Here is a 12974-nt window from a genome sequence, read left to right on the forward strand (position 1 = left end):
TCCAAGTAAAATTATGGAATCAAATAGGAAAACTGATGTGAGAATAAAAAACAAGGTTTTCATTTCAGTGTTTCTATTATTTTTCAGGCCAAAGAAAAATTGAAACAGCACAATAAGTTCACATCATTGGCATGAGAATGAATTGTTTATCAAATTTAATGGTTTGTGTTGTGCCAGCGCTGTCAGGTCTTAAAAGAAAAGCGTGTACTCTTTCAGTAGGTTGAAATGGAAATTTCCACTAATTTCATTGGTATGTTCATGTCTTTGAGTTGAAGTGATGCTGATGATGAAAAGATAATTCATCACTAAAAAAACAAACAAAACAAACAAAAAAACTTATCTCCAAACTTGCTTTTTACACACATTTGACACATGATTTGTCCATTTTCTGGTGGTGGTTCTGCAATTTTTGACTCACTTGTGTAAACCTGGTGTTCGGTTGTCTGTGTGTGTGTGTGTGTGTGTGGTCAACTTTAACATTTTCTCTGCAAGTACTTCGTCAGTTGACACCAAATTAGGCATAAAAATAGGAAAAATTCAGTTCTTTCCAGTCATCTTGTTTAAAACAATATTGCACCTCTGGAATGGGCACAAAAAATAAAAAATGAAGCCTAATTATATGCAAACTGCATTTTCTGTTATATTTTTTGTATTCTCTAAACTTGGCACTTTGATCTGATATTCTGACCCAGCAACAAGAGCATTCAGTATTATCATTTTTTGTTCAAACAGGAACTTCTTTTGCTAAGCATGGAAGTTTTATTTATTTTGCAAACGTTTTGGTGCAGATAGTAAAAAAAGGGAAATTACTCTGTAATTAATGCTAGGGGACTTAATTTGCTTTAAAATGATCTTTCTCATCTTAAACATTACATTTTGAAATTATACTCGATACATAAAAAGCTTGGTTTTTTTTTTTTTAAGTGTATCACAAGTGAGTCTTGAAGGCCTTGCCTCTCTTGTTTATTTATTTTTTTGTTCATTTGTTTATTATTTATTCATTTATCTATACTCATTATTACATTTTGAGATGATGTTCCCCGGAGTGATCTGAGCTGTAATAACCGCTTTTTTTCTTCTTCTTTTTTTAAAAGAACTACAGCTCTTAAATGGCATAAAAACATGAAAAATTGTGAACTAATGGCCAGTCTTAAAACAATAACTTGCATACAACATATGCACAAGAAGCAAAACGTGATACAAGCACAAATTATTTTAATATACATTTGCAGTTATCATCAATATGTGTCTGGTGAATAAGCACACACAAAAATTAAGTTTGTAACTACATTTGTCCTGCAAGATTAACCACACAAAAAACATTGTCATTCAGGTTGTTATTGCACATACATGTCAATTATCATGCGTATCAACCACCAACATTATTCCCCACCACCTGTATTTTATCAGCAATACTTTCCAACAAATGTTCCAAAGTGTTGATGAAATGACTATAACATTTTTTATTTTATCCTTGCCATGTACTCATGTCTGGTAAAAAAATATTCCTTTAGATTTATCAGTATAGATGTGAAACTGGTTGAAACATTTAAAATCATTATTATTACAATGGACGAATAAAAGTTTATTTGCTGATGATAAGATACTGGTGGTCAAACAATTTTTGATAATATAAATTGAAACCTAAGACATACATGTTTTTGTGTTGTTGTTTTTTTTGTTTTTTGTTTTGTTTGTTTTTTTATTCACTAGAGAGATTTCGATCATATCTCATCAGTTCAGCAGAGAGAAGTAGGCTGGCTGGTTGATGACTGTAGTGATGATGAATGAGTTGTGAAGTGAAGGAAGGGTCACCATATATCCCTTTCTATTCAGGCTTTGTGTTCTTTGTTTTATTTCAATGGTTTCCTGAGATTAATGTTCAAGATAATGTCATAAACTGTTGTTGTTTTGCAGATTTTTTTTCCCCTCCAGATGTGATGTTTTAATGCAGTTGAAATTTTTTTTTTTTTGGTTAGGCAGTCCTGGTATGGCCCTGTGCAGTTGGCTAGACTGTAACAGTATAAACAGCAATTAAATAAAAAAATCAGTGGCTTCCTGGACTAAAAAACAACAACGAAAAACCTTTTTTTATTCAGTTCACATGTATGAGGTGGTAAACAGTCACATTTACTTGCCTTTTAAAACTTTTTTTTTTTAATCTTAGAAAACAATTATAAAGATAATATATATAAGAGGGAATTGGGGGTGGAGTGCAAGTACATAAATGTATGGAGACCAGAACTTTTCTTTTGATGAATACAGTCTCAATGTCAGGAATTTGCTGCACTTTCTAATACTCGAGTCGGTGACATGTTGATAGGGTCTGGTTTTCAGAGCTTTGGGATTTCCCCCACATTGTCAACAGAGTGTACAGACAATTTTGGGGCATTCCCCTTCCAGGAATAAAAAAGGTTGGCTGTTGAATTAGCTGATTTTGAGTTGGATTCTTCAGCCTTCAGTGTGTTTACACCTTAAGAGGACTAACTGATATGATCTTCACCTACATCTTTGATCCTGAAGTCATCACCAAGAAGGAGAAATGTTGACCCTTCAGCTGTATACCTGTCAGTGAGGACTGTATAAGTGAATCAGTGAGAGTTCTGGAAACCAGACTAAACATGTCACTGATTACAGATCTGTCGTGTGTGAACATGTCCAGGAAAGTGTGCAGTTTATTCATTTGCAGCTGACAGCAGTTCTTGGCACTGAGCCTGAAGTTATCAAAAGAAAAGTCAAGGAAGCCAGTGAAATCAAGCAGGGAAGACCAAATCTGCATAAAGACCAGGGTTATGACCTTCCACCACTGTACCACTCCCCACTGCCAAGCTTTTCTTTTCATCTCCACGGATATCTGCCAGCCAGCCTATCCTCTTCACTGGACCCATGGAGACTATGAGAAATGTTTAAAAAAAGAAAAAAAAAGCAGACCCAGAGTTTTTAATTTTCGTGATCTGAAAAAAATGTAATGACAAGCTGAGAGCCTCCCTCTCTCTCATCCCATGCCTATAATCAGTGCAGTCAAAACCGGTTACCTCTTTTCTTCTTTCATAATATCTTTTTGTTTACACTGATTGTGGTCAACTTGCAGACAAATTTCAGAAACAGTTGAAGAAAAAACAATGACAAAAAAACAAAAACAAATTAGCTTCAGATTAACTACCTGCCTAAGAAAGAAAATACTGTGATGACTGTCAGATGGTAGAAGCAGCACACTGACAAAACAATGTTGGAGAGAAGGTGGAGAAACAGTTCAGGTAATACATCTTTCTTCCTCCAGTAGACAGAGAAGAGACTGAAAAAAACAACCAATTTTCTATTTGAAGAGTGAATCAGTTCACAGTGAGAAATGTTCAGGAGTGAAGCATGGTCACTATGGAAGTGACTGACTCACTTGCACACTCTTGTCTTCCAATTAAACATTGTGCGTACATGTCTGAACTCTGCAGCATTTTCAATGGTGCAACAGTATTAATATTGGCCTGAATGTATTACAGAGTATGGCACTGCAGAGTTCAGAAAACAAAAATCCTGCAGTTGCATAAATGCTCTAATACTGTAATGAGAGACACACCAACAGTACTCCATGCAACAGTCACAAGTGTTTTACTGACAGCTGTAAATTACAAAGTCTCTCTCTCTCTCTCTCTCAGTGACACACACACACAATAACTGTACAGGATACAATGTGTACAGAATACAATGTTTTCTCAAACTGTATACCAAGGAATGAGAACTATGGGGCTCTCTGGTTGTAAACTGTGGCAGTGAAAAAACAACACAACACACACACACACACTGGCAATGCAGCAACAAAAGAAGCACACTGGCAGTGCAACAAATAAAAAAGAAAGAAAAAAACCACACAAAAAAACATTATTCTTGGCGAATGATGAGATCCATGTACGCTTAAGTCAGTGCTCTGGCTTTTCTGTCAGCTTGTGACAAACACTTGTGCCTGCAGTGTAACTGGACAAAACTGTCATCACACAAATCAGATCTACAGTAATTTTTTTTTTTTTTTTTAAATAAAATAATCTACCAACCAAAAACCTGCACACACACACACACACATAAGATGTGGGAGGGGGCGCGAGTAATATTTGCACAGTTAATTTATACTTTTCAAAGAAAGTTGATGACCCCTTTACTAGAGAATTGCAACATAAGAATGAAAAAGTAGCAGCAGATTTGGGATTTCAAGTACAATAAACCTGCTCAAGGACCTGCAGGAAATCATAAAGTAGGTTGAATTAATGCAGGTTTTGAGTGTCATGCTTAAGACAATACAACTGTCATGAATTCCTACCCCAGATATTGCCAGTGTGACTGGTTGGGCTCGAGCTATAACTTCTATAAGTAAAAATACACGATTAAACAAGAGACGGAAGAACAAAACTTTGCTGATAACTTGATCTCCTGAATGAAAGTTATGGTATAGGGCGCACAACAAAACCATGCAATATATAAAAGAATTCAATACAGTGTGTTATATAACAGCAGTCATTATTCTCTACAGCTGAAGGAAAATTTAGACATACCAGCATACTGTATTTTCCCATCTAGTCGCTGCCATACGTAAGGCGCCTCTTCAATTTTCACCCAGTATCTTTCAACAAAGCAATAAATCCAATATTGTGTAAGGTGCACGTGTGTATTAGGCGCAGTCTGAAACCAAGAGAATCGGGGTACAAAAGTGGCCCCAGGAAATGAACAATGCAAGGCATTGACAATGGTCTTCATTTACAGTGAGTCTATTTGATCTACATGGAGACAATTTGTCTTTGCAATCTTCTCAATGCTCCTGTGATGTGTCCCACTGGTGTGAAACAGAAATCTCTTCATTCTCTTTTTGTGCTACAAAAGCACCTCAAAACCCAACATACCTGACCTGGAATGGCTGGGACTGTGTACTCATTTTCTATGTGACATGGAACTTGTTAATACCTGTGATTTGGCCTTTACAATCATCTGGGCTGTGATTGACAATCAATAAACAGGACTCAGACTAGGTCAAGTAGACATTGTTACTGTCAATCTTACTGAGCAGTCTCCCCAATCAGTACACATGACAAAAATGTTCAGAAAAAACAAACATGTTTACCAAGGTACTCCATAAGCAACGTGCATGTACCATGGTCAAGAGAGAAAAAATCATTTGAAAATCATACAGATATGTATAAGTTTGTGCGTATACCTTAACTGACTGAAATATCGCTGCAACCAACCCCAAGGAAAATGTACCAATAGCAGCATTAATGGATTTGAAACACAAGTGAAATGTGTTCCCTGATGAAACCTGGTTGCTCTGATAATTAATGTTTCAGATAAAGAAAGGACCTTATCAGGCAATGGGCAAAGCTAAATGATTTATGTAAAGAGGACCATGACTTTCCTTTCTCTCTCTTATCCATGAAATGTATTAAACTTGGGGGAGGGGTTGGGGGGGTGATGTCTTCACACTCACAGAACACCCCACACTGAACTTGATAATGGAAATATTGCACGTGGTATGTAACACTTCAAAGACAAGATCTTTGAAAATGGGAAGAGAGATTCCATTTGCTGACCTGAATGGTTTGACAATCACATTGCAGTTGCAGAATGGAAAAAAAAAACCCATAAAAAGTGTAAATCAGTGAATGTACACATGGAACAAGAGGGAAAAACCCTTAAGTGGAATGTGGATCCTTAAAAAGAGTTGCCAACAAAAAATATAAATCCAATGGGTTATTTTCAAACAAAACATACACTGCCATATAACAATCTTCTGCAACACCCTCCATCAAAACAATACAACAGAAAAAAACCCATAATTGTGGGGTGGAAGTCCATCTTGCGAACAGTTAAGTCATCATCATCAGCGAGGCCTCACAGCTCACAGGCTGGTTTTCAGACCACACAGCTCAAGGATAGTGATCACACAGAACAGGTACTGACCTCCATCAAATGCAGTTCCTTGTTGATGGCTCTCAGTCGTGTTGCTGTTTTCTGACAAGTTTAAATTCACTTAATCAATAAACAGTCAGGAGTGGGGAACTGTTGGACAGGGGTGGGAAGGGTCAGCATCTGCAAAACCTCAGGAACATACAGGTGAGAAACCTAACAGAAACTGACTGACTGACCGGGCCACAGGTAAGAGTTCGAAGAAAGCTGGTCTTGTTCACACCTTACCAACTGACCTGCATGATTGTAGAATGCACAGACCAGCAACAACCCCTCTCCCTCCCATGTTGGGAACAGTCAGTCAAATCTATGAGCAGAGCTAGAGTCCAGGTAGCCATGCTGTATCCCTGCAAAGGTCAGCCTCCAAACCATGTCCATGGGTCTTTCAGCTGCAGTGGTGTGGGACACCATCTTGGGCCTCTGTCTTGACAACCCGATGAAGAACACCTGGTGTCTTTCCATGGCATGTATCCACAAACAGGGCTCCCACTAAGGAAAATAAAAAATCCCTGAAATTCTAGGAGGGACATGAGGCATGCACCCCTGGAAACTTGAAAAAAAACACACACCCAAAACACATTCAAAATGATGCACTGACACAAACCAAAGCACATTTATAGCACTTTTACTGCCATTATCATGAATCTACAATTCACACAGAGCACGTCCAATATTACATCTACAGGGATGAAAAAGGCATTGATACAATGTACCAGCACTTCTCAGTTTTTACCTTCACAGCTTCAGTAGTGTTCACAGTAACGTTATTCCCAGTTATCACTCTAAGCAAATAAGACTTCACAGATTCAGTAGTGTCTCACAGAACAATATTCACAGTTATCACTCATTCTAAGCAATTAAGACTTATTCAGTTCAGTTGTTCTTCCACCTGCCACTTGCTGAAATTTTGTTTTCTCACTGAAAAAAAATTGTGTGTGTGTGTCTGATTTTCATTTTTACTTTTCGCTGAAATCCGCTGAAAAGTGGGAGCCCTGATACACCTGTATGTCCTTGTCAGCCACATAATCATCCCCCCTCCCCACCCACTCCTCAATGTGTATTGAAAACAGCAAAGAAAACACGCTAAGTGGTGCAGTCAGTAAAGAGTCACAGACAAACTGTTGATAACCACTGCAGCCAGTCAGTTGATGATGCTGGCTCTCCGTGATGCTGGGCAGATTCTGCACAACACAGCCGGGTCTGACTCTTGACTCTGCTCACTGGAAATTGTCCACTCCTAGCACGATCCTGCTGGCTCTGAGTGTGGGCAGAAAACTACTGATGGAGTGCAGAACTTTAGCTATGAAACAAACACCTGCTGTCTTGTCTGTCAACAGCGGCTCACAGAAAGAAAAGAAAAAACAGAGGCAGCCCTTAGCAGATCCCATCACACAGCTGTCAGCAGGACACAGGGTCACTATCCACTCCAGGCACAATCCTGCTGGCTCTGGAGTGTACACAGAAAACTGTTGAGCGTGCTGTGGTGTCATTTTCAAGCGATGGCTGAGTTGCACACTGCGGGCCTCACAGACCAGACTGCAGGCAGCTGTCAGCAGAACACAGGGTCTCTCCCCCCTCACCCCACAGCAGTCAGTCAGACAGACACACACAGTATGTAGGTCAGTGGAACAGGGTTGCGCCCCACCCACAGCTGTCAGTCATCAGTCAGACACAGGGTGTGAGTGTGTATCGGTGAGGAGGCGTCAGCGGAACAAAGTCACTCCCCAACCCCCCCACCCACACCAGTCAGTCAGTCAGACACACAGTGTGTGTGTGGGTGTGTGGGGATGCGTCAGCGAAACATCCACTGCAGGACGACCTGGAGAGCCATGACCATCAGCAAGGTGATCCAGCCCCCGGCCAGCAGGTCTGTGCTGTGGGGGGGGTCCTGCCCCCCGGGACCTCCCCCCAACTGCCTGTCCAGGCGGGCCACGTGGTGCTGCAGGCTGCGCAGGGCCTTGCCCGTCTCCTGCTGCGACCTCACCAGTGGCTTCAGCAGCTGGGACATACCCTCTGCCGTCACCTTCCCCGGCTTCACCACCCCACTGCCACCACGCCGCACTGCACACACCACAGGCACACATGTCATTCACATCATCATAATACTAATACTACCACTAATAATGATAATAGTAATAACAATAACAGCAATGACGATGATAACAATAATATTATTGATAACAATAATGATATCCTGATAACAGAGTATGACTGCCTGTATGGCAGGGGTATGAACGGTTAAACATGTTTTTAAAAGACCACTTGTGTATACGAGTAAATGTTGGAATCACTGTCCATGAACACACACACACACAAAAATAATAATGATATATAGTACTTATATGGCGCAAACTCCCCATATAGTGGGCTCTAAGCAACTCACATGAAACAATATACATACAGTAGTACATTAGAACATACAACAGCACATGATAACATAGAAGAGGAATAAAATAACATATATCTATATACACCCATAAATATGACAATTGCAAATGTGAACAGTAACACCAACAAAAACACACAAAAAAAGCCCCCCACCCCCCCAAAAAAAAAGCCATACAAACAGAGAAAACACCCACCCACAAGCACACACATTACACAAAGGCTTCAACAACAGGGGAGAAAAACCAACAAAAATCACCACAAGAGTGGTGAAGTGGAGGGAGGTGACGGATAAATGACTGAGCTTCACCACATCCAAAAGCCATTTTGGACAGGTAGGTTTTCAATTTTGTTTGGAAAGAAGAAAGGGTCTGTGAGTGATGGAGATCCAGAGGAAGAGAATTCCAGAGAGAAGGTGCTTGATACTGAAAGGCCCTTTGACCAAATGTCTTAAAGAAACTTTGGGGACTCCAAGGAGCTTTTCTCCTGAGGACTTGAGAGAACACACACCTGTCATTCTAATTACAAAGGGGGTCATGCATTATGTCGGTACACAAGCAGAGACATGTATGTACACACTAAGAAATCACACCTAACACACTGCAGTGTTACAGTTTCTTTTTAAAGTAAAAGATATTAAAAAAGATTTGTCGTTTAGAGAAAAAAAAGAGTCCAGCTCTGTGTGTGTGTGTGTGTGTGTGTGTGTGCGTGTGTGCGTGCACACATGTGCGCATGCGAGCATGCATGCATGCATGCGTGCATGCACATGTGCATGTGTCTGCAAGTGCAATGTATGTCTGTGTGTTTTCTTTCTTCACATTTTCCATGAGATGTCCAGCTTTTCATGCCCACTGACAGAATAAGAAAAGCATCAACACTAATTCCCCTGACACCCTCAACCCCTCCCAGCTCACCCCTGTAGTCAGAGGAGTCAGACTCTCGGTGCAGCCCATGTCCAGAGCTGTCGCTCTCCTCCACACACAGGGGGATGTGCAGCTTCTGTTTGTCCCTGTGTCCCTTGCCGCCACTGGTGATGCTGTTCACCCGCAGGTGGGGGGTCCTGTGGCGGGTCTGGGTCTGAACCACAAAGTTCTTCTCGTACTGGTACACGTCGTTCACTGGATCCCAGGGACGGTCGCTGACAACAACCACCAGGTCATCATGGTCTGTGCACTGTGTTGTGACTCTACATTACACAATGCCTAAAATCTTTTGACTACATGGAAAGATGAGGTTGATGGGAGACACGAATGTGGACATGAGTGTGATTAAAAGAAACAGAAAGAATCTGATCATTCTAGGAATCATTTACACATTCACTGCGGTAATTATGTTTAAGTCTGTGTTACTGCAGGTTTACATGTACTTGAGTCAATAATTATACACATATACACATATCTGCAAGTGCAAGCATGTGCCTGTACATGAGTGTACGCACTTATGCACATACAAAGATGTGTGTGCATGATCTTGCATGTGGATGGGTGTGTACATGTATGCAGATGAACACACACATGAACGAGAGACATTCTTTAAAGCACAGGGAACAGACACAGGACCAACACAGCAGGTTTGTGGCCCATGAGGCTACAGGCAGAGGCACAACCCACAGCATCACTCACTCGGCATGTCTGTAGATCCAGTCTCCCCCGTAGTCCTTTTCAAAGTAGCGTGGCACCCACTCCGTTTTGTTCAGTTTGCGGTCGCGCGCGTTCTTCCTCTGCTCCTCCTCGATGACGTACTTCTCATTGGTGGCTGCCTGCATGTCGCTGGTGGTCACTGCACGGCTCACCCTCTCCCACAGCCTGCAGGGAAACAATAACAACAGTCATCAACACCACCACATTTGGCAATATTGTGTATAGTCCAACCAATCACACAGAGCCTTATCAGGACTGCCCAACTGAATAACGGCTTTAACCACATTTAGTCTTTCAGTTTCAGTCTCGAGCTTTTCCAGGAGGTGTCACTGCATTTGGACAATTCCATATATGCTACACCACATCTGCTAGGCAGATGCCTGACCAGCAGCATAACCCAATGTGCTTAGTTAGGCCTTCAGTGCATGCTTATATACTTGTGTACCTATCAGAGAGGATTTATTCTACAGAATTTTGACAGGATAATACTCTCATTGCCATGGGTTTATTCTCGGTGCACCAAGTGCAAACTGCACATAGGACCTCAGTTTATCATCACATCTGAACAACTAGAAGCTCAGTTTGATTTTCTAGTCAAACTTAGGCAAGAGCAGCAATTGAACCTACACCCTCATGGACACTGTACTGGCAGATGAACATCTTAACCATTCTCTCACCATCCTCCTAAGCTGACTGACTGACAACGTGACAGTCTGTCATGGTCATCAAAACCATGGCTCTGGACACAGTTGCTTATCGTCCAGCCAACCACACAGGGCCATATCAGGACTGCCCCAATGCAATTAAATTTTCAACTGCATTAAAAACAAAACTCTGTCAACAAAAAGCAAAACTGCAAAACAACAGTTTATGACGCATCTGATGTCGGTCCTTCCGCTTAATTCATCATCCCCTGGCTACAAAAGTGTTAAAAAAATGACAGAAAATACTTTATAGCCACACAAAAATAGATAATGGCCACAATGGCAAACAACACTGCAGAATGGAAAGCTAGCGCCCATCCCAGTGTTTAAAATTCCACTACCTAACCACCAGAGCAAAACAGCACAGGTAGTACATCATATACTTCGAAAAAGAAGGAGAGAAAAAATGTGTCAAGGCTTGTTGGAAAAAAACAGAAAAGGGAAAAGACTGGGAAGGCAGTAAAAGTAGACAATAATGAGGGAAGAAAAATAGAAAAAAAAAAATGGCAGAAAGAAAAGGAGCAACAGAGAAGAGGAAATTTCTAGCACAGAATTTCCAGGTGTGGATGCTATTCATACTGAAAGACCCGTACATCCCATGGGGGGAACATGGCACCTGAATGCTGGGAACAACTCATAACCATGCTTTGAAGGACACCTGGGGTCTATAGTCTTGCTTTTCAAACGAGATCACCCTCTCATTGTGCAATGTTCGATGAAAACTGGATGCAGAATGAAAGCTCTACAGTACCTACAAGCTTCTACAATGCCAAATTTGTGACCTTAACCTATGACCTCTGATCTTGGATTTTCATGGGATACATACTTTCAACACAGTTGGTGAATGCACAATGTTCGCATGGGTGCAACTTACAAAGTTTGAAAACACTGAAAAGCAGGAGTCCAGTAGCTGTACAGGCAATGCGAGGACACAAAGACACTGGCGGCAGATATTATAGTTTACTATCTCTCATCAGCAACAAAAAGGAATGATAACCATCCAAACATGAAACCTTCTGTGATCATCAAAAAATAGGGAGAAAATATCTCTTGAAAATATCTGACTTTTGTGCTGTCTCTCTCCTTCTCTATTTTCTGCTTTGTTGTTGTTGTTGTTGTGAGAGTGGTGGATGAAGAAAGAAGGGGTAATTAACTAACAAATGACACCCCTCAGACACATTTCACCTGGAACACATGAATGAGCAGAATCAAACCAAATCATGTTGCTTGTAGTTCAGCCTCCCACAGAGAAGCCATTTCAGGGTTGATCACCTGTGAAGTTTTGAAAACCAATAAATAATGAGCAGAAGCCTTGAAAGGGAACACTGCTCAATGCTTATGTTTTCTATTAATCCTTGAATAAAAAGCATTTTGAGTTCTGAGTTCTGTTAAATGCTGATGGACAGAACAGACAACATGACAGCACAGACAACTAACCTGACAACAGAAACAAGAAGAAGAAGGCAAAAGACCCAGACAACAGAGGGACATGGGCAACACCAAGGTAATTCCAAACACTGCACATCTCTCCTGTCACCCACCTCTCGGACTCATATGGGGACTGGTCAGCCAAGGGCACAGTGCATCGCTTCAGTCGCCCTGCACGCACTTCTGGGCTGGGGTCCCAGAAGATCTCTTTCTTCTGTTGCAACAATCAGTTAACCACGGTCAGGATACGGTCCACTCCCACAGAAACAGATTATACACATTCAACTTTTAACCCATTCAGGATGCTGCTTCCTTAGACCAGCAGCACTCCTGGCTTGAGGATTGGCCTTGAACAACTAGTTGGAAAACAATCACCGTAAAGTTCGGTCTATTGAGCGCACTGGTATATAAACTGCACCCACTAAATTTTGAAAAAAAATGAATTTCATACACACGTAAGCCGCACTGGCTTATAAACCACACTTAATACCGGTACTGGAACACATACCGATACTACAGAAAAGCTCTCAATACTGTAGGTTATGAAATAAACACAAGCGGAAACAACACAAAGAAATGCAAGCGAAAATACTGCTAGTGCCACCAAAAAAAAAAATCCAAAAAAAACCCCACAACAAAAATAAGATCCATAATTTAGGGATAGTCACATTCATTCAACGTCATCCTGCTCACTGAATCCACTGAAATCTTCGTCTTCAGTGTCTGAGTTGAAGAGAACCAGCACAGCTTCCTCCGCCATCTTGTCACTGACTTCAGCCTCACTTTCACTTGATGAACATGAACACAAGGTAGAGGTCGCTGCTGGTTCGTCATTTGCACTGTCGTCTTCAGTTAGAAGGCTGCATCATAG

The 12974-nt window shown here is 41.1% G+C and overlaps 1 protein-coding gene across 3 annotated transcripts in view; it reads right to left on the reverse strand.

The window, feature by feature from the left end:
- Window positions 1-1198: 1198 nt before the first annotated feature.
- LOC143286918 (oxysterol-binding protein-related protein 8-like) overlaps window positions 1199-12974 on the reverse strand; it is an 82324-nt gene continuing 70548 nt past the window's right edge. For all 3 annotated transcript variants that reach the window (XM_076594867.1, XM_076594869.1, XM_076594868.1), the window contains 4 exons: window positions 12217-12317; window positions 9954-10136; window positions 9246-9469; window positions 1199-8007 (listed from right to left, as the gene is read on the reverse strand). In XM_076594867.1, the coding sequence (XP_076450982.1) occupies window positions 7739-8007; window positions 9246-9469; window positions 9954-10136; window positions 12217-12317 (777 nt within the window). In that variant the 3' untranslated portion in view covers window positions 1199-7738. The remainder of the gene's footprint in view (window positions 8008-9245; window positions 9470-9953; window positions 10137-12216; window positions 12318-12974) is intronic.

The sequence above is a fragment of the Babylonia areolata genome, chromosome 10 (genome assembly GCF_041734735.1).
Source record: "Babylonia areolata isolate BAREFJ2019XMU chromosome 10, ASM4173473v1, whole genome shotgun sequence".
NCBI lineage: Eukaryota > Metazoa > Mollusca > Gastropoda > Neogastropoda > Buccinidae > Babylonia > Babylonia areolata.